At 33.9% G+C, this 27,049-nt stretch overlaps 1 protein-coding gene across 4 annotated transcripts in view; it reads right to left on the bottom strand.

Moving 5' to 3' along the window:
- Nucleotides 1-27,049, bottom strand: part of FSTL5 (follistatin like 5) — a 718,252-nt gene that overhangs the window by 125,610 nt on the left and 565,593 nt on the right. For all 4 annotated transcript variants that reach the window (XM_008519642.2, XM_008519644.2, XM_008519643.2 and 1 more), the window contains exons 9-10: nucleotides 18,249-18,410; nucleotides 13,644-13,778 (exon numbers count right to left, since the gene is read on the bottom strand). In XM_008519642.2, coding sequence (XP_008517864.2) covers nucleotides 13,644-13,778; nucleotides 18,249-18,410 — 297 coding nt within the window. The remainder of the gene's footprint in view (nucleotides 1-13,643; nucleotides 13,779-18,248; nucleotides 18,411-27,049) is intronic.

The raw sequence follows: 27,049 nt of genomic DNA, 5'->3' as shown, positions 1-27,049 counted from the left end.
CAAAAAAAAATGTTTTAAGTCATCCACAGGTTTTTTGGTTTTTTTCCTATAAAACTAACATGCTTCTTACATTGTACCACTAAGGCTCCTGGCCATAATGCCACTTGATTTCAAATCTCTATCTTTCAGGATCCTAAACCCTTTTCTGTTGAGATATTATCATCACTGCTTTCAAATGTCTGTAAATGAATTTGAGAACCACACTTCTTTCTCATCGTGTTAGAAGGGAAAATTAAATCATAAAGAAGTGACATCAATGTCTAAGACTGGGTAAAGAAAGCAAAAAGGTGTCCCACCACTATAAATTAAGATTAGGAATTTGGAGTTATTCATCTTATTTTAACACATATTGTCTTTATTTGCAACATTATTGCTACTATTGCTACTACTGGGAGCTGGATCACTACTTCAAATTGTTACAGTGGAGAACCAAATGCTGTAGCGAATAAACTACTCAGTTCTCTTCTAGTCCTATCTTTTCTCTCTCCCCTTCTTTCCCGCCCCTACCCCCACGCAATACAGATTGTGTATTGAGAGAACAATGCCAGCTGCTCTTCTTCCTTCTGTTGTCAACATTAAAAAAATGGGCAGAACAAACAGCAGACAGCAGTGATACTCTAGCAGCTGCAGTTACTGGCACAGAGAAAAAGAGAATGCGGTCAAAGATGCTCAGCAGAGAAGTGACAGGGAGAGCAAAGAAACTAGGCCAAGTTGGCGGCAGTGTCGCCAACCGTGGCTATGCTAAGAATGAGCATTGGCACTGAAATGTGAGAGCATTTTTAGCTGAAGCTTTCTGATATCACAGTGACTCCACACATGTGTAACCTTTAATTATTGCTCACTCTGGAAAATAGGAGGTAGTCAGGCATGACTTTGAGAAGATGATAGAAAAACACTTTCTCTTTTTTTTTTTTACTGGCATTCCTTATGAAACTTACCTTCCCTACACTCTGCAAGAAGGAACAGTAAAAGAAAATTATCAGATTTGAATAAAACTCTGAAATCTTATGTTCTGGGGGCACTTTTTCAAACTTGAGGACAAAATGTTTTGTGTGACTCTGAGATTCCAAAAGGGAATGTTAGCTTCACGTAAGGGCAGTAAAATACATAAGATATGAGAGTAAACAGCCAGTTGCCACACATGCTAATAAAAGTGTAAGCAATTCCTGAATATATGAACCTCAAAGTATTTTGCTATTAGATATAGATATAAAATATATAATTTGTAACTTTGCCTTGAATAGTCCCATATCTAGCATATGGTACTATCACTTTTACCCATTACACCATTTTTATCCATTGTTCAAAATATTTAAGAGAATTTTATAGCTGATTGTCGCTGACCCAGAATAATAACAATAATAGTAAGCAGAACAAACACTTACTAAACTCTCCTTATATGCTAAATACTGCGCCAAGCGTTTTAGAGCATTGGATCCATTAAAATTTCATTTCTACAAATGTCTCTAATTGAGTTAATTTCCCTAATAGCTTAATCTTAAAAAGCAAAATAAGGCAAGCATGTGTTACAAATACAAGAGGCTAGTCCAGTAGTGTGGAGTAAAATAATAATGTTCTAAAAACAAATTGATAAGCAGAGCACCCACTTCTTTGAGTATGACACAAAATGTTTTCAGATTGGCTCTATAGACAGAATTGCTCTATCTGGCCAACATTGTAGCAATTGTGTGTGTATCGGCATGAAGTGAAGGTAGCTCAGGGGGTCACAAAAGCATAAAGTTGACAATAGAGTATCTTCTATCTATTATCACAATAAACTCTTTCCAGTGTCAATTTTGTTCTAATTTAAAGGTCATAAATTAATAGCCATAAGTAGCCTAAGGCATAATTTTAGTCCGTGACTATTTGAATATGATTATTTACTATGAAATATAATCTTTTATTAATGCACTGGTTTCCTTCTTAGAAATTCAAATAGGCTGATAAACCAAGTAACACCATCTTTTGGGAAATGTCATTCTGCGCGATACTCTTCAAAAGATGGATAAAGAAGGATAATTCAAACTTACATTGACTGCTTGCACTAATTATGTTCCAGCAGCATGCTGTAATGAGTTCCCGCAATTCGTATCACATTTTGGGGTTAAATAGTAAACATACAAGAGTATTGTCTTATATACTGTGCTGGGAATTCAAATTTGGCTAATCCTACCCAGGTAATAAAAAACCATACTCAAATGTCTACTATACATTAACAATAAATTCCACCAAAAATAAAAGAATACTTATTGTGATATCTCTAGAATAAACATAAAATAATAAATATGCAGAAAATAATTTTTATCTTTGCAGAAAGATAACATGTAAATAGCTCCTATTTTGACTTTTTCCACTCACACAGTTCAGGGTCTCCCTTAGTGTGGTTCTACCCAACAATACATTCTCACCATGTACTGAAAATTCCCAGCAAATATTTTTATGATCATATATTACACAAAATTGATGAAAGCCACTACAGACTTTATGACTATTCCCTGAGTTTGACATACTTTCAAGTCTTCAGCTATGGAAATATCACTACAGCCAACAAGACAAGCTCAAACGCCATCGGCTCAATGAGACTTCACTCTGCAGCTCAGCTGGAATTGGATGTTTCTGTGTTTGCAGTCCTGTCACACTTGGCTTGTATGTCTGGTACAGCAATCATTTTATTCTACCATGTATTATAGTTCTCCTTTACTTCTAACTGCACTAAATTATAGCTTTTCTGAAAGTACAGAATTGTCTTATTCAGTGCTAGCCATATGCTAGCAACATGTTTGTGTGTGTGTGTTCTTCCCACAATAAATATTTAGTAGGGGAAAGCACAAATGAGCAAACCTATTGTTCCCTGTAGATTTTTTAATTTTCCTTACAATGACAGTTCGTATTCACTTTATAAACTTTGTAAATGTCCCTTTTCTAATAGGCAATTAAGAAACAGATAAGTTTGGAGTAATACTGAAACTCATGCACTTGGGAAGGTAACTAGCTTCACACATATTTAAACTACATAAATCAAATTACAGCCATTGTAAACAGGATTTAAATTAAATTGTTAGTCCAGTTGCCATGGAAATATAGAAGTAATTAAAAGGCAGATTAAAAAGAAATTATAAATTACAGCAAAATATTAAGTACACGGCAGGATCTTCCTAAATAATTTCTGAATGTATGGCAGTTCAATGTTTCTCTAATATGTGTGAATACTCGCTTCCAAGGTATATGCAAAATCAACTCTAATAGATAATGCCAAAGTACTTTCCAAAGGGTGGCGAAACTGACACTACGATTAGCAATGTAGAATGATTTCCATTTGTTGAAATCTCATCAAGTCTTGGTATCATGTAGCTTTTTAACTTTTGGTATTCTAGTGGATATGAAATGGCATTTCTCTGGGGTTATAAGGTGTGTTTCCTTGATAAGTGATGAGTATTAACATCTTTTCATAATATATATATATATAGGCATTTCGTTTTCCCTTGTCTCTGAAAGGTCTTTTTAAAACTACAGGTGAGGGGCTGGTGCAGTGGCGCAGTGACTAAGTTTGCACGCTTCACTTTGGCAGCCTGAGGTTCGCTGGTTCTGATCCCAGGTGTGGACCTACACACCCCTCACCAGGCTGCGCTGTGGCAGGGTCCCACATGCAAAGTGAAGGAAGATGGGCACAGCTTTTAGTTTAGTGACAATCTCCCTTAAGCAAAAAGAGAAAGATTGGCAACAGATGTTAGCTCAGGGAGAAACTTCCTCACCAAAAAAACCACCACAACAAAAAACAAACCTACCGGCTAGTTTTCTTTTGGGGTGTTTCACTTATATCTGTCTATCTATCTGTCTATCTACCTACCTATTTATGATACTAAGTTCTTGTCAGTTATTTGTGTTGACAATATCTTGAGGACAAATTTTTATGATTAGAATTCCTTAATTTTAATGCAATCATACTGTTTTCTCTGGTATTTATTTTGCCTTTGAAATATACTTCTAAAATTTCATTCTGATTTAATATTAATATAATCATAACTAGTGCAATATTGGTTATAATATATGTGTATATGCATTCTTTACTTGAATATTCTAATAATCAAATTAGAAAATAATACACTTTCTTTTTTATAGTATAATTTCAGTCTTTTAAACAGAAACTATATCTAGAAATACATTTTGATTTTCTATTGATTTTGATTTCTAACACATGCATTAGACAGATAGTAGACAAATTTAGGGGAAAGATATTCAAATTGGCACACAACTTTACTGCATATGATAGAAAAATGTCTCAAGAAATTTCATATTTAAAAACATTTCATACGTAATGTACCATTCACATGTAACACAAATATGGAAATGCACACAAAGTTGCAAAATAAAGCAAATGAGGAGGCAGAACAATAATCAAACTGTCTTACTCTTTCTGACATGTTCATCTAACATTCAGCTCTATCAGAATTCAGACATCCCGGCAAACAGAAGACAATAAGGCATGCAGATGTATAATCTGGCCTCTTTGCACACAGCTGATAAAAATGTGTGGCATAAATTAGACTTTACAAAACTTGAAGATGGCACCTTACTTAAGTCCCTCACCCCAGAGCCTGGACATTTGAAGGTCTTATTAAATGAATTTTTTCACACATTTACACTATTTTCTGATTGAATTTCTATATCAGGGGATTCTAAGAAAATCATGAAGTGGTGATAACTCTGACTTTTTTTTGAACCCACATACACAGTTATTTTGCAAAGCATTCACCAAGTTTAATGTTTCTGGAATTATGGAATCTCAAAGTGAGTCCTAACATTTTCTCCTGAACACCAACAACTAATATACAATAAAATATTAGTACATAGATTTAGATTTTTAAAAAATTTCGTAGAGATTTTCTGCTCAGCACTGTCACTGTATATAAACTTATTTAGTTAGCATGCCTGGAGAAATATAAATAAAATGTCATCATCACTTGTCGTAAAATAAATTAGGCAAATTGACATTGTGTAATATGAGATGAGATAGGAATATTCCACTGAAACAACAGAATGCCTTGCAGACAACAGGTAGGCAATAAATCAAAATAAGAAAGCTTCGTTTTGTAGGCAGTAGAAGTGCCTGATTGCTTATGGTTGCTGCAAACCTGTCAATCCGGTGACATTCAAATCATGTAGCACCTTGGTAGATAAAGCTCCACAATTGCACAAGAATGGCAATGTTAGAAACAGATCTATTTAATGACATCAAAAAGGTATTATTTTAAATATATAGCTTCAGATATGGCAATCACAAGGCAGATAATTTCACCATGCTCTGGGTCAACAGATGAAAAGATTTATGGAACAAATTATTTCACAAAATGTGACAATGTCATTGGCCAAATTGAGAGCATAAATATTAGAAATTATGATAAATAATGAAAGCTCATAAAATAATAAAGGCTCATCAGGCATGATTTACTTCTACATTAATCTGATTATCCTAAGTGAGTTTCATTTCATGTAAGCTTACTAATATGTAAATATCTGTGACAAATATTAAATAGTTTTTTGGGCTTTTCAAAAGAAATATGAATTGTTCACTCTGCCTTTTTATTTTTTATTATTTTTGGTGAGGAAGATTGGCCCTGAGCTAACATCTGTGCCAGTCTTCCTCTATTTTATGTGGGATGCCACCACAGTGTGGCTTGACCAGCAGTGCTAAGTCCACACCCTTGATCCAAACCCACAAACCCGGGCGTCCAAAGCAGAGTGCATGAACTTATCCACTACACAACCAGGCCAGCCTATTCACTCTGCTTTAAAATGTTCTTAGTATAACCCCTCTATTGAATAATATTCGGTGAATGTTAAATAAAAATTAACAATATTTTTCACTTGTTGGTTTATTTTATTTATCCTAAAATATTTGTTTTTTTGTGGTTCTTTTTGATTCTAGCGCTGAGCTCATAACTAACAGGATTAAACTTCACACTGGCTATGACGTCCACACCTTATCTCTAACTATGGATTTTCCTTATTCCTAATGAGTCTATCTATTTCACACTTGTTGAGTGTAAAAAAAATTAATCTATTAATCTGATGACTTCTGCCCCTGTCTCACATTGGTTAAATGTAAAAATTTATTATTAATCTATGGTAGCCACATTTGGCTTCATCTACACATGTTCATAGACTATGCTAGTCACCTACCTATCTCCCTACCCTTTGTATACATTAATAAGATCCTATGTAAACGATCTCATTAAATCTATGCAAATAGCCTTTTGAATTATGTATTTTCTCCATTCTTTAAAATGAAGACTAGAGAGGTCAATTAATTTGTCTACATTACCAGAATACGTTTTATTTTTAAAGTTTGTGATACTATATTTAAACTACCTTTATATGTAAAGAGACCATGTTTCAACCTATTTTAAAACCTTTTCCTCTATTTCTAAACTAGGCAAATACTTCTTAAGCATTTATACATCTTTTGAAATATTTGGTTACAAGTGGCTACATTTTACCATATTTCTAAATGTGTGTATTGTGAATTTATACTCATTGCATATTGATTTATATGAGCATTATATATTTATATAATTTGTTCATTCAAGTAATCTTGTTGTAGAGTTTAATCCATTTAACGTACTCTTTTAAAGAATCTTATAATGAATTTGAGGTCATAATAGTCAACCAATATTATTTTATTGAAGTTAACTCTGAAGTAAAGATTTTTGCAGTAGCCCAGTATTTCCAAATGCAATATTGCCTGTGACAATGATAAAAAGATGTATATACTATTGTAATATCTTCAGATATTATATTCAATATTTGCAAGAAGCCAGATTAAGCATATCCTTTACTGAAACCCTAGCAAGGTGTGCTATACTTTGTGCTCAGTGCTTAATGCAGCCAGTAGTTTAAAAGCTTTCAGTAGGAGCCTACTTTCACTTTTCATTTACCTTAATCCTGAAGATGAATTGTTATCATCTAGGAATGGACTTCTCTTGGGAATGGAAATGGATCAAGTGCTAATGCTGTGAGCAAGACATTTTCAAGTAAACAACATTCCACCTGTACTTAAAACCCCCTCGCATATTTCTAATTATCTTCTACTCCCTGTTACCAGTACCACACAATCCCCTAAGGTCTGTTTATACTCTTCTTTGCATTTAAATCCTCTCTGTATATCACTTCATTAAATCTTAGTTATCAAACCCTATCCCTAATGTAAATGTAGAGTATACTATTTTGAAACACTTTTTTGTAGTTCAATTTATCACATGAGAAACCTGCCAGTGAGGTTTGTTGACAAAGTTGGGTACTTAAAGTTTTGCAGTTCAAAGATTAGCATACAAGCAAAACATCAACTCCTTAGCCGTACGATGCTTTGCATGAATTGTTCTCTCAAGGGGATCACATTGCTGGGAAGTGTAGTGTAAGAAAAGACGTGACTGATCCTCCTATGAGTGCTCTGTTATGCAGAAAATAGCTGGATGATTAGTCCGAAGCTGTAGCTAAGCAAAGTAAGTCTGTGTTGTGTCATTTTGCCCAAAATTGTAAATCTTTCCCCATTTTTTGCTGTCTACATGAAATTCAATACCTCTCTTCTCTGCATCTTTCAAAAAGAAAATAGAGGAACAGTACATTACAGAAGAATTTTTAAAATATAATAGGAATACAAATTGACCAATGTAAAGGGGAAATAAAGTACAGCTTTTGCTTTGGTTCTGACAAAAGTGGGCTATGGCAAAAAATGTGTCCTTTATTTAAAGTATCTTAATAGCCACATCAAAGAACAAAATATATATATTCCAATTAGCTGAGTCAATTTTTTTCTTCTTGAGGAAGATCAGCCCTGAGCTAACATCTGCCACCAATCCTCCTCTTTTTGCTCAGGGAGACTGGCTCTGAGCTAACATCCATGCCCGTCTTCCTCTACTTTATATGCAGGATGCCTGCCACAACAGTGGCAAGCGGTGCGAGGGTCCGCACCCGGGATCCAAACCGGCGATCCCCAGGCTGCCAAGCAGAACATGCAAACTTAACCACTGTGCTACCAGGCTGGGCCCATGAGTCAATTTTTTTAAATGGGAAGAGAAATAATGACACTTTATATTAGGATATACAATAATATAGAAGTCCATATGCAATTATCCCCCTTTCTCCCTCCCTCTCTCCCTCTCTTCCTCTCTCTCTCTCTCTCTCTCGATATATATATTTATCTACATATCTATCAATATGTATCATTCATTTTGTAAACTTTCCAATTTCTAACAATTACTGGATTCTCTAAGCTTTTTTTTTAAAAAAATGATTTTTGTTCATGTTTCTAGCAAGAAACAAGTAATTATTTTCAGAAAGTAAGCATGAGTGGGCGGAAGAGGTACTACTTTATATCTAACATTAGGTTGAGTGCTTTATATGTAACATCTGCACAGAAATCCCTTAGTGAGTTAGTACTTATTCCATGTCACAGATAAGGAAAGTAAAGCTCAGAGAGGTTATATGTAAGAGCCCCAATGATCAGGCTGTTATGTGGTGAAACTAAGGCACATTCCAACTCACATCTTACTCCAAAGTTCATGATCTTTTGTCATACTAATCTGCTTTTTTAGATATATGTTATATCCCATCACTACCAAAAGATTTTTGGTGAATGTGTACAAATCAGTAATTTTTTAATATTTGCAAATAAGAAGAGTAAAGTCATCATTGATGAGCCTGTGACTGTTTCCTTTGACATTTTGAAAATATCTGTCAAAATACAAATGTGCTCTGTATAATTAACATTGGTCTTTGTCTATGGAATTACTAGAAGAGAGCCCAGAGTACTTCTTAGGATGGGGATTACAAAAGGCTGTAATTTTCCCTCGTGTGATCTTCACCTGACTTTGATTTTGGTTTTGTTATATAGAATTCTGACAGTCTGTTGATTATTAGGAAACATCCCAAGGAAAACTGTCTTCTACCACATTCTTACATTTTCAGTTAATTCTCTTCTGTAGCTACTAATATTCTATTCAGTTTACTTATTTACTATTATTCTGATTTTAACTATGTATATAACTTTCTAAAAATGAGCACTTTCACATCAACAACCACATATATGACATGTTCTTAATAACCACTGCAGCAAATGTGTGGAACACACACTTAAAAATTAGAGACACATTTAAGTGAGAGGTAAATTTGTTACTCTGAAAAAACCTGTGTTTGCATGCTTATAAAAGAGTAGAATATAAACATGAATTAGTAATGTTTGAGACTTCTTGGTTACAACTAAAATCTGTTAGTTGTGTTGTCAAGACCAATGTCATGAAACTTTTACCTTACTGTCTTTATAGTTTGTCTTTGTCTTTATAGTTTCAGGTCTTTATAGTTTCAGGTCTTATGTTTAAAAGTCTTTAATCCATTTTAAGTTGATTTTTATGTAGTATTATGTAAGATAAGGTCCAATTTCATCCTTTTACATTTGAATATTCCGTTTCCCAGTGCTATTTCTTAAAAAGACTATTCTTTCCCTATTGTGTATTCTGGCATTCCTGTTGAAAATCAGTTGACCGTATGTGCATAAATTTTTTTCGGGGCTCTGTATTCTGTTGCATTGATTTACGTGTCTGTCTTTATGTCAGTACAATACTGTTTTAATTTCTATAGCTTTGTAATATATTTTGAAATCAGGAAGTGTGATACCTCCAGCTTTGTTCTTTCTCAAGATTACTTTTGCTATTCTGAATTTTTTGTTATTCCATATGAAATTTAGGATATTTTTTGTATTTTCGTAAAAACTGCCATTGGGATTTTGATGGGAATAGCATTGAATCACAGATTGCTTTGAATGGTATAGACATTTTAACAGTGTTGTCTTCTAATCCGTGAACATGGAATGTCTTTCCATTTATTTGTCTTCTTCAATTTCTTTCATCAATTTATTTATAGTTTTCAACGTCTAAGTCTTTCACTTCCTTGGTTAAGTTTATTTCCAAGTAATTTATTATTTTTGAGGCTATCATATGTGACATTGCTTTCTTAATTGCCTTTTGGATAGTTCACTTTTAATGTGTGAAAATGCGACTGAGTTTTGTATATTGTTTTTCTATCCTACACTTTCCTGAATATGTTCATTAGTCTAAGTTTTTTTGTGGAGTATTTAGGGCTTTCTGTATGCAAAATCGCATCATCTGAAAAGAGAGAAAGTTTTGCTTCTTCTTTTATGATTTGGATGCCTTTTATTTCTTTTTCTTGCCTAATTAATGTGGATAGGACTTCCAGTGTTATGTTGAATAGAAATAGTTAGAGTGAGCATCCTTGTCTTTTTCATGATCTGAGAGGGAAAGATTTCAGTTTTTTACCATCGAGTGTGGTGTTAGCTATGGACTTGTCATGTATGGCCTTTACTATACTGAGGTACATTCCTTCTACATCTAGTTTGTTGAGCAATTTTACTGTGAAAGAGTGTTGTCAAAAGTGTTTTTGTCATGAAATGGTGTTATCAAATGCTTTATATTCATCTATTAGATAATCCAGTCATTTTTATCCCTCATTCTGTTAATATGCAAATCACATTCATTGACTTGTGTATGCTCAACCATCCTTGCATCTCAGGGATAAATCCTACACGATCATGGTATATGATCCTTTTCATGTACTGTTGAATTTAATTTGCTAATATTTTGTTGAGAATTTTTGCATCTATGTTTATCAGCACTATTGGCCTATAATTTTTTCAAAAAGACAACAACAAAAGGAACAACAAAGGAACAACAGACAAGTTGGACTATATCAAACTAAAAAGCTTCTGTACAGAAAACAAAGCAATTGACAGAGGGAAAAGACAACTCATGGAATAAGAAAAGGTATTTTCAACTCATATATCTGATAAGCATTTAATTTCCAAAATATATAAGGAACTCCAAGAACTCAATAGCAAAAATGAAATAACCCAGTTAAGAAATGGGCAAAGGACTTGAATAGATATTTCTCCAAAGAAGATGTATGAATGGTCAATACATATGTAAAAAGGTCCTCTACATCACTAATCATCAGCAATGCAAATCAAATTCACAATGATGATATCTAACAAGCCATACTTGTTAGGATGGCTATCATCAAAGTAACAAAAGAAAAGTGTTGGTGAGGATATGGTGAAGTTGGAGCTCTTGCGCTTTGTTAATGGGAATACAAAATTTTGCAGCCACTATGAAAACATTATGGAGGCCCCTCAAAAAATTAAAAATAGAACTATCATATGATCCAGCAGTTCTACCTCTGAGTATATATCCAAAAGAATCAGGATCAAAGAGATATCTGCTCTTCCATGTTCATTGCAGCATTATTCACAATAGTCAAAATATGGAAACAACCCAATGTCTATCAACAAATAAATGGATAAAGAAAATACTGTGTGTATATAACAATGGAATATTATTAAGCCTTAAAAATGAAGGAAATTGTACCATTTTCAACAATATAGATAGACCTAGAAGACATTATACTAAGTGAAAACAGCCATTTGTAGAAGGACAAATACTGTATGATTGCACTTACATGAGGCATCTAAGTCAAAATCACAGAAGCAGAAAATAGAACGATGGTTGTCAGGGGAAGGAGGGGGAGAGAATCGGAGTGTTGTTCAATGGTTATAAAGTTACAATTATAAAAGATAAATAAGTTCTGATCATCTGCCACACAACTTAGTGCCTATAGTTAACAATATAGTATGTGCACCTAAAACTTAGATAAGAGGGTAGATCTCATATTGTGTTCTTATCAAAATAACTTTTAAAATCTATTAGCTTTTACTCTTCATCCTTGAAAATGTCACATAATTTAAATACACAAGTAACATCTATAAATATTTCACTTTCAGACTTAGAAAAGACATTCTTCAAAGCTTTTCCTTGTATTGTCTCTTTCCTATAAGATGACTTTGAAAGTTCTGTAAATATAGATATTGTAAAGGCAGCAAGGATGTATCTTATAAAATTGTTACTTCTGATTTTAACAGCATACCACTAGCATATAATCTCAAAAAACTATTTAAAATGTATTATGTTGACCTGGAAGAGTTTAAAATAAGGTGAAAACATGATGTCAGGAACTGTTTATAATTAAACATATTAATATGACTAAATATATGGTTAGAGTTACATTAAATCTTCCCCTAAAATTTTCTTCAAATTTATGTGCTGGTCAGTAGTGATTCACTGTTTAAAGAAACTATGGCCAGGTGTTTTAATGTTGTAACTAGGGAAATATATCGAAAAATACCTGACCAACATTAAAAGAAAATCAGAGTTTGCAGAGAAACAGAGTTTAAATTGAAATGTCTAACAAACGTCATCATAAAGGACAAAGCAAACTAAAGTCTTCAATTGTCACCTAAAATTAATTTTCAACAGAAAGTGACTTGCAAAATGAATTTTCAATGGTAAGTGAATTGCAAATTGGTATTTAGCAGAAATACCTAAAAGGAGTAGAGTAAAAATATTATGGTGGAACTTATCTAGTCATTAAATCCAGCTTTCTTTTCTCTTTTCTACCTTAAGAATTTTCTTATTAAATATTTGCTGCTAATGATGGTTGTCCTAGCCAGACAAAATATGGATAAAGATATACTGGTAGTCAGGACATAGATAAGATCCTCCATCCTCATTGGATCCACTCATATCTACAGGCACTCATTGATTTAAAGAGGAATAAAAAGATTCCTGGGACAATGCTTCGACCTTGTTTAACAAACTGGATTCAGAGAAATGGGAATGCCAAACTAAAGGGCCCTCAAAACATCAGGGCCTCTGCAAAAACTTAGATTAATAGGAGTTATAAACAAGTACAAGAAATCAGACTGAGGAGTAAGGAAAACGATCATTACAAGTACGGCCAGACCCAATCCCAAAATAGCTATACTGTGGAATGTGTGGACCAGAAGGAAGAGAACGCCTATAGAGCGCTTACTTGATAAACGCTATAACAGTACTTTGAGTTCCAAGCAATTCAGTTGTAACCAAAAAATCCATTTTTAGCATCCCACTCCATCTATATTCCTTTCACCAAGTAATAATTTTTTTAAAGGGATGGTGCATTTTTCTTATTACTTCATAATACAATCAGGAGACAGATACAGAGATGACAAAGGATTCCAGCTCTAAACAGAGACCAGTCCATGGAGTGGTGTTGGTACCAAGGCAGTGAGTGTCTCATGGTGGTGATAACACCTTGCCTGTGGCAGAGAAGCATTGCTGTATGGCCATGGGGCCACTGAATACAATGCAACTGACAAAAAAAGAAAGATACGAATTTATTCAACCCATAGGGTGTCCCTTGGGTATATTTTGGGATCTTGAATTCCCCAACTCACTTGGGAGAGGGATTTTCCAAGGGATTTGAATTCCTGTATGAGCAAATGGGAAGACAGGACCCGAAACATCCTATATACACTTGTGAAAGAAAAAAAAAATCATTTAATGTTACACTAAAAATGTCACAAGCTTATTCTCTAATCCTTAAATCAACTTTTATATTTCAAGATTCTTATCCTGCCTACATACAAAAACATTTTTTAAGGTATTGTTCATTTCAGAGTTTTCTGATGCCTCTGCTTTTTGAAAAACACTTAATTGTAAAGTTAAGTACAGAGGGTGTGTGTGTGTATGTTCAATACATACAGGTCTTTCTAGCAGAATCTTCCACAAAAAGAGAAGAGATGTCTTCATCCACTCCTGCTTCATTCTTTGCGATACAAGTGTACGCTCCTGTATCTTCATAGCGCACATTGCTTATATGAACCTCACTGCCATTTGCTGAAAACAGAAGGCAAATGCAACTTGTAAACTACAATTTCAGTTTTGGTACAGTGCTTTCCGATTACACAGTCAAACAGTTCTCTTAGCTTGTCCTAATTAAACTATTTTCCTTCCTACTTCCATGCTTTGGAGGCGTGCCAAATTATTCCACAAGCATTCAAGTGTTTCATAACAGTGCTGTCACTCTATTACAGAGAGCCCAATACATACACACTGTAACAAATGCACACACTTTATATTTTATATTCATTTCCTGTTTCTTACATTGCATAAGTATTTTATATTGATAACTATAATTTTACTTAAACATTTATTTTTAGTCTTCAGAATCCACTGTGTCCCAAGCTTTTACAACAGTTTTAAATAATACCACTGTGATTCATTGACAGAAGAATGCATATGAAAAGACATTTTAAGAAAGAAATTAACTGAGCTACCTCATACAAATATAATATGACCTCCACTTATCAAGTATATTATTGAGTCCATATTATATATCTGATATTATTAGGTAAGGAAGACATTAAGATAATAACACGTGACTTGTGTGTAAGCTTTCAGTCTTTTCTCAGAAACAAACTTACAGTAAACAATATTATAATATGGAAATTGATATAGTTAATGTATAACCAAAAGTTTAAGGGAATGTTTAATCCAATGTTTAAGTCTTGGTAAAATAATATTTTAAGCTAATTCCTAAATAATGAGTTGAATTTCCCAATGTGGAAACCAGAGTTTAATTAACCATTTACTATATGTTAGCAATATACGAAGTGCTTTCACATATATTATTCTTTAATCATCCCAAATAATGCGCAATTATCAGATGAAGAATCTGAGACTCATAGAATGATCTTATGCAAATCACCCAGTTCAAAGGGTAAAGGCTAAAGTTCAGTGTTTGCTGTGTTCAGTTGTTTCTTTTTTTCTCTTCTCTTACCTTCTTTTCTTTCTTTCTGTATGTGTCTGTATTTGAGTGTTTATGCATGTGCTCCACATTATCCCTTCACAAGAACAATATGTACCATGTGCAGTAGAAAGGAAGATGACTTATGGTGACAAAAATAATTGGTGTGGCTGTTTGGAGAAAGAAAGTAGAATCTAATTGGGAAGAGAGCTTGAATGCCATCTCTCTGATCCCATGGCTCTCAAGGGATGTGAATGGGATATGGAGAGGCAGTGAGTCTTTGAAGAGGGACAATCACTTAAATCTCTTGGACATCTTTTCTCAGTTTATAAACGTTACCGCACATCTCCATTCCACCCATCCCTTGCTGAGAATCCCTACTCCAAAACAGAGGTTGACAATGTTTTGTTTTGCTTTTGTCCTGTAAAAGGCCAGATAATAAATATTTTAGGCTTTGTGGGCCATGCTCTCTCTGCGGCAACTACAAACCTCTGCCACAGCAGCATGAAAGCAGCCTCAGACAATATTTTTAAAAATGAGTATGGTTGTGTTCTAAATACAAAAAACAAGCAAAAAAAGTTGCTTTATTTACAAAAATAGGCAGCTTTCCGGATTTGATCTGTGGGCTTTAGTTTGCAGACCCCTGCTCTGAAAGACAGGGAGTGAACAAAATATTTAAGCCTGCATCAGTTTTTTGTTTTATGTGGAATACGGTCCTCTCCAAAGAATATACCTGTACTTTTCTTTCAAGACTTGCACGCTTAACAATCTAAATCCTCTAGATTTTTTTGAAACATCGAGTCAATTTATTCCTTCTTCAAATTCTGTCTTCTTATTAGTCTTATATATTCTCATAACCTATATGCCCCACTGTCTTTCCCTCCTTCCGTCCATAATTTGGCATTTCTAGATGTTTTCTATTCTATTGCCAGAACTACCAGTTCCCTCCTCTGTTTATCATCCTGACACATCTGCCTTACTAACCTCCAGAACTAGAACAAGCTGACGTATCTCTCCACCTGGTGTCCCTGTGTCTAGATTTCTGAGTAAATAATGAGACTATTGCACAAGCAAATTTACAAATTTACAGTTTTCAATTTGCAAGATGTTCAATGCTACTTGATATTCATTTCACTTGACCTTCACAGCTAGGAGCCTTTCATATCCTACTCCACTTTTATTTCCAATCTTTACTCTTCGTTTGATGATTTTTGTGATAATACTAACCTCTCACTCTAAGCAAGTGATGCTGTTTTTCAAATCACGAAGTTCATAGAAGTGATTAGAAAGTAGGCCCAAATCATTTGGCAATACACACATGTATCAAACTACCATGTTGCACACCTTAAACTTATACAATGTTATATGTCAATTATATTTCAGTAAAGGCTGGGACAAAACAAAGCAAACCCAAAACTTCTTGTTTCCATCTACAGCTTCACCTTTATTTACTTATCAGAGGAAATTTTCTCTGGTTCTTTCCAAGGCAAATCTCTCCTCTTTTCTTGTTGACTTTTACAACTCTTTGTTCATCCTTTCTTCCCTCCATTATCTACACATCTTTCTCTTTCCCAATATTCCTTAAAACCAGTAAATTGTCCAAGAAGAAAGAAACATCCTCATTAGTCCTAACTCTTTACACCAGCATCTACTAGCTTTTCTTTTTTCCTCTTTTCAAAATTTGGAAGGAGGTTTTTATACTTCTTACCTCCTCTTCATTTCTAAACCCACTGAAGACTGATTGCTACTTATATTACTCTTCTAAATGTCGCAAGGACAAACTAATCACCTAACCCATGAACACATTTGAATGCCCCTCCTTGACCTCTCTGTGCATCTGACCTTGCTGAGCTCTTTCCCATCTTTGGCTTCTTTCCTTCTCTTCGGTAGTGTCACCTTATACCCTGCTTCTTTGCTGATTCTTAGTCTCCTTGTCTTATTTTTCTTGATTTGCTTACCAATAAAATATTTCTGCATTTCTAGGATTTTACTTACTCTCATTAACATATTATTTGATCCATTGCCATAGTTATTTAGTTAGTGCCTAGACTTGGACCTCACATAGAAACGCTAAATAAGCAACTGATTAATAAGTCAATAATTAAAAAACTACAATATTTGGTAATATGTAACCATATGTAAAGCCACATGGGAGTTCACACTCCTATGCACCCAGATTTATCTCTTAGGTTGTGCTTCCTACTCACCTTTTATTATGTGTCATATTCTCTCAAACTTTACCTATTTTCTTTTGTTTTTAAAAATAACAATACCTATTTTACAAGGGACCCCATTCTTTCAATGTTGAGTTTGGACTGTAACCATTTTCCCAAATTTGCTTTTCTGTTTATTCCCAGAAGCAAAGATATAATATGGTTTACTGCTGGGCAGTAAATGGGCAAGAGATGACAAAATCAGAAGCTAATTAGAACTTTCTTCACATGAATTTCTGTTCATCTGGTCAATCCTCTTCTCTTCTTAAATTATAGACACCAACACATAATCAGTAGACATAAATTTGTTGGGTATACTTATATTAATATAGAGACTTCTAAGATTCAGGTTTTAAAGATCAAAAATGCTTTCATATGTCATTTTTGACTTGGAAAAATAAATATGTTTGAAAAAGATTTATTGAAAAATGTATCTGATAAAATCCATGGTTAAAGAGGAATAATAAGAGAACCCTGTGCTTATAGAAATAACAATAAAAAAGAAAATATATTCATTTCTAGCATTATGAATTGAAGGAATTTAAAAGCATGGAACAAGGAATACATTGCTATGCAACAGACACTCTAGTAAAATGACTTGTCGTGCTACTCTTGTCAACAGAAATAATATTTGTATATTTTTTTACCCACTGGTATAATCAGCATATGTGCAACTACTTTTGCATTAATTAGATTATTTGGAATTATAAAGATTGTTTTTATTTTTCACTTGATGCATATTTGTGATTATTATAACTGTATGATAATTGATTCATTATATCTACACATTAGAACATTAAAACATGTAGAAAGTTTTATATATTAGAATGCCATAACTTTAAAACAATGTAAATGCGTAACATATTTAGTAATGTTTTGATTGTTTTCTCTCTTCACTTGCAAATTATGCTGCAAAACATTGGCTAAAGAATTTCTATATTATTGAAACTGTCTATAGTGAATATTTTAACGTATGATTTAAACATTTAAACAGTCACTTCAGAAATGTATTCTATGAAGAGATCCAATTATTCTGTTCAGCACATCTGCTATAATTCAGAGGACAATTATTTAAAAGATATATAATTTAATATTTTACTTATCACCAAAATAATGACATAATTAATCATTATGACAGGACCATTATTTAACACATTAAAAATATTAAAGAAATCTATTTCAAATATAATGTCTTAGGTACAATCATATTTTTTTCATATTTATGACATTCTGTTACCACCAAGACTCATTTTATTTTTTTCCCCAAGTAACATAAAATGTGTTATAAATTTTAGTATAAAATTTCTACATGGTCATTTAAGAGAAAAAAATGCAAGTAAAAAGCACCTTGAAGCGTAAGTTGTTTGGACAGCTTTGGTGTGATATCAATTCCGTTCTTTAGCCAGCCAAGCTCAGGGTTTGGTATGCCCTCTGCATGGCACCTAAGACTTGCAGTTACCCCAGGTTCTCGAGCCTGACTCTCTGGATACACTCGGATTACTGGAGGAACTAAAAAAAGAAATGGACAGGAAAGTGAATTAGTGATCCATATCCAACGTTTGATTTTCCAAAATAAACAAAAAATTACAATATTGGAAATTGCACATTATATATTTTAATGATGTTATCTATTTCTATAGAGCTTAATTTACAATTATAATTATCTACTAAAATGTACCAGTGTTCCTTGGATAAAGGCTAGCCTGAAACTGTGCCATGGAAAATACAAGCTAAGCCTCGTATATCTTGTTTCAGTAATTAAAGGAGTCCTCGCAGAATAATGGAAACATATCAAAAAAATCAGAAACCAGTTTAAAGGGACTCTCATTTACCAAATATAGAACAATTTAGCATTAAAATAATTAGCAATTATAACGGAGTATAAAGAACTAAATAATACTCTATGAATTCTGTTATATAAATAAATAAATGAATGCATGACTGGGAGAAAAGAGAAAGCTTTTGCTTACTATAGCATGTTAAGAAATTAGGATGACAATTCCATTTACAGAAGTACCCACAAAATAAAATATTTAGGAATAAATTTCACCAAGACTTTTACACTGAACCCTACAAAACATGTTGAAAGAATTTAAAGAAAACCTAAATAAATAGAAAAACATCAAATGTTCATGGATTGAAAGAATTAATTTGTAAGATAGTAAGAATTGGTAAGAATTATTGGTAAAATGACAATACTCCAAAATTGATGTGTAGATACGCTGTAATCTCTATCAAAATTCCAACTGAATTTTTTGCTGAAATAGAAGAGCTAATCCTCAGATTCATGTGGAACTAGAAGGAGCCTCAAATAGCTAAAACAATCTTGAAAAAGAAGAACAAAAATGGAAGTCTCATATTTCTGATTTACTAACATACCACAAAACTGCAGTAATCAATAAAATGTCACACTGATACAAGGATAAAAATATAAATCTATGGAATAGAGTTGAAAGTTCAGAAATAAACCCATACATCTATGATCAACTGGTTTTCAACAAGGATGCCAAGAAATAGTCTTTTCAAGCATTGATACTACAACAACTGGATATCCTCATGTGAGACAGTGAACTTGGACCTCTACCTCACACCATATATAAAAATTAACTCATCATGAATCAAAGACCTAACTGTAGGAGCTAAAACAATAAAACTTAAAAGAAACCCTAGGAGCAAATCTTCTTGAGCTGTATTTGACCATGGTTTCTTGGATATGACTCCAAAACACAAGCAAGAAAGAAAACTAGATAAAGTGGATGTCATCAAAATTTAAGTTTTTGATTCATCAAAAGACACAATCAAAAAAGTATAAAAACAACTGACAAGAGTAGGAAAGTGAATTGCAAATTATATCCGTTAAGAGACTAGCATCCAGAATATATAATGAACTGTTATAACTCAGTAACTAAAAGGCAAGGGAAACCATCTTCTGCACAGCAAAGGAAACCATCAACAAAACAAAAAGGCAACCTACAGAATGGAAGAAATGTTGGTAAACCTCACATCCAGTAAGGAGTTAATATCCAAAATCAAGATCCAAAGCAAGGAACACGTACAACTTAATAGAAAAAATTAATAACCACAATTAAAAAATGGGCAAAGGACATAAATAGATATTTTGCCAAAGAAGACAAACAATAGTCAATAGGTACATGACATCACTGATACATCAGGGAAATGAAAATCAAAATCACAGTGAGATATCATTTCACAACTGTTAGAATGTTTATTATCAAAAACACAAGAGATAACAAATGCTGGCAAGTATGGGAGAATAGGGAATCCTTGCACATTGTTGGTGGGCATGTAAACTGGTATAGCCACAACAGAAAATAGTATGGAAGCTCCTCAAGAAATGAAAAGTTGAACTACTTCCACCTCAATAAATTCAGCCTTTGTACTTAAGTAAGCATTAACTGATACAGATTCCTTTTGAACTTTAGCCTGAATATTTTCATCAGTAAAAATTAGATTTGATTGACATCTCCTTTTTTGACTCTGTGACATATGTCAGTTTTTCTGGTGATAGAAAGCAATACCATCAGCAGCAGTATTTTAAGAGAGAAAATAAAAATATATTCATAGACACCATAGAATGTTTGTCCTGAAACCCTCGTGGTAATGTTGACTTAAAGACGAGTCACAGAGAGATTTATTGGCTTCCTCAGGTCACACGGCCTGTTAGAGTCCAGAGCTGAGACTAAAATCCAGGGGGCTTTGAAACCTGAGCCAAAGCTTTTTATATTTCATGCTGCTCCTAATCAACCTGGCTGATCTAGGTCCCTAATAGTCAAGAGGAAAGAAACTCTGATGGGTATTAAAAGCACCTTCCAAATTTAGATGAGTCAGGTTTCTCATGGCCAAAAAAAAGAGTAGAACTACCTTATGATGCAGCAAATCTGCTCCTGGGTTTATAGCCAAAGGAAATGAAATCATTATCTCAAGGAAATATCTGTACTCTCATGTTCATAGCAGCATTATTCACAATAGTCAAGGAATGAAAACAACCTAAGTATTCATCAGTGAATGAATGGATCAAGAAAGGGTAGTGAATATGCACAATGGAAAAAAGAAAGAAATCCTGTCATTTGCAACAACATGAATGAACCTGAGAGTATTATGCTAAGTGAAATAAGCCAGACAGAAAAAAACAAATACTGTATGGAATCACTTATATGCAAACAAAAACCAGAAACCCAATTTAAAAACAGACAAAGGGTACAAACTGTCAGTTATAAAATGGATGAGGCCTGAGAATCTAATGTATAACATGGTGACTATAATTGATAACACTGTGGTGTATGATTGAAATTTGCTAAGAGAAAAGAACTTAAATGTTCTCAAGAAGAAAAAGGTTAAAAAATGGCAAACAATTTAATTAAAATGTAAGCTAAGGACATTTCTCCAAAGAAGGCATTCAATGGACAATAAGCACATGAAAAGATGTCAAAAGTTTTTGAATGGACTATAAATCAAAGAACTGTACACTTAAAAATGGTTCAACATTATGTGAGTTTTACCTTTATGAAAAAAGAAAAGAAAAACAAAGAAAAGATGAAGAAAGATTTTGGATTAAAAGGTACTAAATAAGAAAATTAACTAAATGTGGGCCGGCCCCATGGCAGAGTGGTTAAGTTCCAGTGCTTTGCTTCGGCAGCCCAGGGTTTCGCAGGTTTGGATCCTGGGCACGGACATGGCACTGCTCCAGGCCATGCCAAGGCGGCATCCCACATGCCACAACTAGAAGGACCCACAACTAAAACATACAACTATATCCTGGGGGGATTTGGGGAGAAAAAGCAGGGGGAAAAAAAAGAATATTAACTAAATGCAATGTAAAATTCAGTAGCGGATGCTGGACCAGAAAGAATTAGCTATAAAGGTATTATTGGGAAGACTGTCAAAATACGAATATGGACTGTGGACTAGATAAGGATATTCTATCAATGTTAAATTTCCTGATTTGATAATTGTATTTTGATTAGATAAAGTCACTTTCTTTTTTTTTTTTTGAGGAAGATTAGCCTTGAGCTAACACCTGCTGCCAGTCCTCCTCTTTTTGCTGAGGAAGACTGGCCCTGAGCTAACATCTGTGCCCAACTTCCTCTACATTACATGTGGGATGCCTCCCACAGCATGGCTTGCCAAGCGGTGCCATGCCCACACCCGGGATCCGAACCTGCAAATCTCACGCCCCCGAAGTGGAACGTTTGAACTTAACCACTGCACTACCTGGCCATCCCCCAAATCACTTTCTTTTAAGAAAACATACACTGAATTAATTAGTGGTAAAAAGAAAAATTATCTCAAATTTATTCTCAAATATAAATATGTACATATGTAATCGTTGACATTAAAAATGAGATGGCTTAAACACATATTAGACATAACTGAAGAGATAAACTAAAAGTGAGATCTGGATCACTGGAGAACTTTCTGCTTCCAATATTACTAGATATGTGACTCTTATTAATTCTAATCAATCATCTTTCTAAATGGAACTTAAAATCCTGGTCATCTATACACATTATAGTGAAACTGTAGAATATCAAAGTAAAAGAGAAAAAGCATACGAAGCAACCCAAGGAAACAAAATGACACACAAAGTAACAAAAGTCAGACTCACAGATAAATTCTTACAGAAATGCTGGAAACTAAAAAGAAATTATAATCAACTTAATGTCAATACATGAATTTAAAATCAACATATTTCTAGAAACACCAACTTCTAGGAGATTCTATACAAAAGTAGTACAAAATCTAAAAAGTCAATAACATTTAAAGAAATTTAATACATTATTAAAAACCTTTATTAAAAGAAAACTGTAGAATTTTCCAAAACTAAATAAGAAATAACACCAATCTTACATAAATTCTTCTAGAGAATAGAAAAGAAGGGGTGCATTTCCTTGGTAGTGTTAAAATATCTGTACAAATCCATTGACGCTTCTGTCTTTAAAAGGGTACAAACAATCAGTTCTAAGATGGATAAGATGAGGAACTTTCCTCATCTTACATATGCACTGGACTTAATGACCCTCTGTTAACGAATAGAATATGGCAAAGTGATGGTGCAAGATATCCAATATTAGGTCATAAAAAGTATTGCATCATCGCCTTTGCTCTCTTTTGGATCACGTGCCCTTGGGGAAGTCAGCTGCCACAGCATAAAGATACTCAAAGAGCCTTATGGAGATTTTCACGATTCAAGCGAGAGAGAGGCTCCATGCCAACAACCAGCAAAGTACAAATAGGCATGTGCATGAGCCATCTTGGAAGTAAATTCTCCAGCTCCAATCAAGCTTTCAGATGAGTGCAGCTCTCGTCAACAACCTCAGAAAAGACCTCATACCAGGACCACCTAATCTAAGCTGTTTTCAAATTTTTTATTTCATTTCTCTATTTATCTCATATCTCTATTTTCCTATTTTTTCAGAAGATAATAAATGTTTGTTGTTTTAAGCCCCTAAATTGTAGGATAATTTATTATGCATATATATGTGTATGTATATATATGTGTATATATATATATATGTAAAATAAGCTCCTTTATAGAAGAGGTTTCGCCTTATTCAGTTATTCCATCCCCACACATAGCTGAATGACTAGAGAACTATAGAGCATGGACAGGTGTTCCACAAGTGGTCCACAGGATGTGTGTTACAGGTTTATCACACCCATCTTTTATTCACACTCACACTTTAGCATTTCCTAACTACAACTTGGTAAATACGGAAAAACACTCTAGTTCTGAGTCGAAGAATTTTCTGCAGAAGCTATCTTAGCAAAAGATAATAAACAGAAAAGTTTTGTTCACCTGTACCATCTTGCTCTTTGCTTAATAATGCATGTAGTACTCTGAACTACCTAACTTCTTTTGTTTTCACTCATTAGAATGCATGTCAAAGATGCAAGGTCAGTAACCAATGTGAGACTCTTTTTAGGGCCTCAAATCCAGCCCAGAATTAATTTCACCACTCTTCTTTCTAGGGGACTGGAGGAGCCATTGTATATACGAATTGACTATATGAGTGACTAACGAATAAATGTTGGCCTTCCAGATTTATTGAAATTGCAAAAGCAACGCAAACCAAAGGAACGGTTGAAGCCACCAGGTCAGGCTACAGATATGCCTATCACTATACTGGCCCTTTAGTTCCCCTTTTGGCTATACTCTAGAGATCTTAAACCAGACTCATATCAATTATAACACAAAGAGAAGGTGGCTCAGGGGGAGGAGTCCTCAGAAAGGGCAAATAATCCTTTGAGCTCACAGCTTGTACTTGACCTTGTGTATTGCCTTTAATAGTCTCAGGAACAGAAAAATAATAGACTTCCAAAGCTCTGAGCACCAGAATTCTGCAACACCCTTCCCCTCTCTCATAAATACAATTCAAAACAAACACAACACACACAAACATCCACAACAATGATGGGGAGCAAAAGCAAGATCTGAGTTTTTTCTCTTGATAACTACTTAAATGGCTTATTTTGAAATGTCAAATACATTTTCAAAAATAGTTCTCATAATACTTCTGCACTTGCTTTCCTGGTGACATAGAGTATATGTTTAGGCTCTTTTGCTATATTTAGAACAGAGTAGTTTTTGTACATTTTACTATATTGGAAGTTCAAATAAATCTTTGGAGAGATATATTAATATGCTTCCAGCTAAACTACATCATTGTAGGATCCAGAGTAAAGAGACTCTTTCAAATACTCAGACCTAATCTCTAATCTCTTAACAGCTTGACGATTAGGAGATGAGCTTTTTAAAAAGACTTATATTGAGAGCCAAAATGGACAACTATTATCAATAAATATTTAACAAAAGAAAGTGTATCTTGCCACAGAACTTAGAGCCAAAGGATAGATCAATGTTTCTTGCAACACTCTTCAGAATAGCAAAAATTTGAGACAACAAAATATATTTCAAAATTAGCCCCAAAGGATGCACATCAATGAAGTCAATGCTAACAATAGATTCTACATCATTCATATTAGAAAATATAAATACTATATGAGGGGCCAGCCTGAAAGCATACCGGTTAAGTTTGCTTGCTCTGCTTTGGCTGCCCAGGGTTCGCCGGTTCAGATCCCGGGCAAAGACCCAGCACCGCTTATCAAACTAGGCTGTGGCAGGCATCTCACATATAAAATGGAGAAAGATGGGCACAGATGTCAGGTCAGGGCCAATCTTACTTGGCAAAAAGAGGAAGATTGGTGGTGGATGTTAGCTCAGGGACAATCTTCCTCAAAAAAAGAAAAAAACTTATACAGGTCACCTATACTCTCACTGTTACTCCCCAAAGGACAACTTTCAAATGAGATGTTCAATTTCCCCCTGCATTCTTAGCGGTTTCTACTTTATCAATACATTTGTACACAAACTGACAGAAAAACAATGAACAATAATTTTTGTTACATTGAACTTTTATACCCAAATAGATAATATATGTTTTGGAAAAAACAAAAATCTCATTTAATATGCTTTGCATTTAGTATATTGGTATCAAGTGATGGTCTGCAAAATATCTCTAAACTCAGGTAGAATTGAAGGATAAGTGATTGGCATAACAACTATTTAACCTCAGTGACAAGCTACACATTTAAGAGTAGGTTATGTTTCCTGGGATACATATTATGAAATATAAATGAGGATTGATGGCAGCTGAATTAAAAAGTCAATAATCCTCCAGAGAACATTTCAAGCCTTTTGTTACAGTCATTTTTAGTTAAGAAGTGCACTCTATGAACCTCTCTTCCCTTTCTAACGGCAGTGCATGAAAAAAGAAAATGATGAAGACCACAAAAGGGTTTTCACATTGGATGTAGAGTCCAGTTTGTGTTCACTATCATGAAAATCTTTAAATAAGTCTCCTAACATTTTAAGCAAAAGATGATATTTACAAGTAAGTCTATACACTGAAAATTCCCCAGGGCTCTTCAATGCCTCACTAAAATAACTCAGGAAGCTATTTAAACTAGCTGGCTTTGATACAATATTTTGAAATAAAGCCAAGTAATATCAACATTAAATAATATAATATTGTATGTATATATACATACAAATGTTAAACAGTTGAGATTACATATTATTCAATTATATTCTATGAAATATAACCAAATCAGTTTCTCTCCCTTAAAATGGAAGGGATACAAGAGGATGTAAAGATATGAATTTTACTCATGAATAAAATTGAAGTATAAAATCTGATCTGTTTATTTTGATTTTTAAGATAACAATTTACAAATATTTATTGAGCAACTGCTGAGTGCAGTTCATTGTGCTAGGAGACTCTCTCCCCATCACTCACATGCTCTCTTTTATATATTAAGATGTTGACTGAGTTTTATATATTATCGTGTTCAAGTTTTGAAATTAGCCAAATGGAACACTAGAAAAAAATGCATTCTTAGCCTAAATTGTCTTATTTAGTACTGATCATAAAGGTAAATGTCCCAAAGAAGTATCTACTGGAATTCGACTACTTGGAACCTAAATATAACTTCTGAGTTAGGTTTTTAGCAGAAGTATATAAGATATATTAGAGATCCCTGAAAAATTGTACTCTAAAATGTAAAGCTCAAATGAATTATCAATGCATTGATAGTATTTTAGAGAAGTATTAGTAATTCATCTCAAATAGATGTAACTTCTCAAGGAAATTGAACTTCTTCTTTCTAATGCCCAATTAAAGTAAAGGATATCACCATGTGACTAAATTAAACTAAAGTAATAAAATTGCATTTAATTTATCTAAGAGTTCTTAGGTCATAAAACGCAAATAATTATATTTGGAAGACTAGTTGGTCTAAGAATATATACATAAAGCTAATTCTTTTCTTTTTTTTTAAGATTGGCACCTGAGCTAACATCTGTTGACGATGTTTTTTTTTCTTCTTCTCCCTAAGCCCCCCAGTACACAGTTGTATATTCTAGTTGTAGGTCGTTCTGGCTGTGCTATGTACAACACAGCCTCAACATGACCTGCTGACCCAGTGCCATGTCCACACCCAGGATCCGAACCAGTGAAACCCTAGGCCACCAAACCAGAGCATGCAAACTTAACCATTTGGCCATGGGGTCAGCCCCCACGCTAATACTTTTTAACTACTTATAGAAGCTAGAAATGGAAATGGGGTTC

This window comes from Equus przewalskii, chromosome 2, assembly GCF_037783145.1.
Source record: "Equus przewalskii isolate Varuska chromosome 2, EquPr2, whole genome shotgun sequence".
Classification (NCBI taxonomy): domain Eukaryota; kingdom Metazoa; phylum Chordata; class Mammalia; order Perissodactyla; family Equidae; genus Equus; species Equus przewalskii.
Note: the sequence above shows the minus strand (reverse complement) of the source record. Positions and strands in the feature narration are given on the sequence as shown.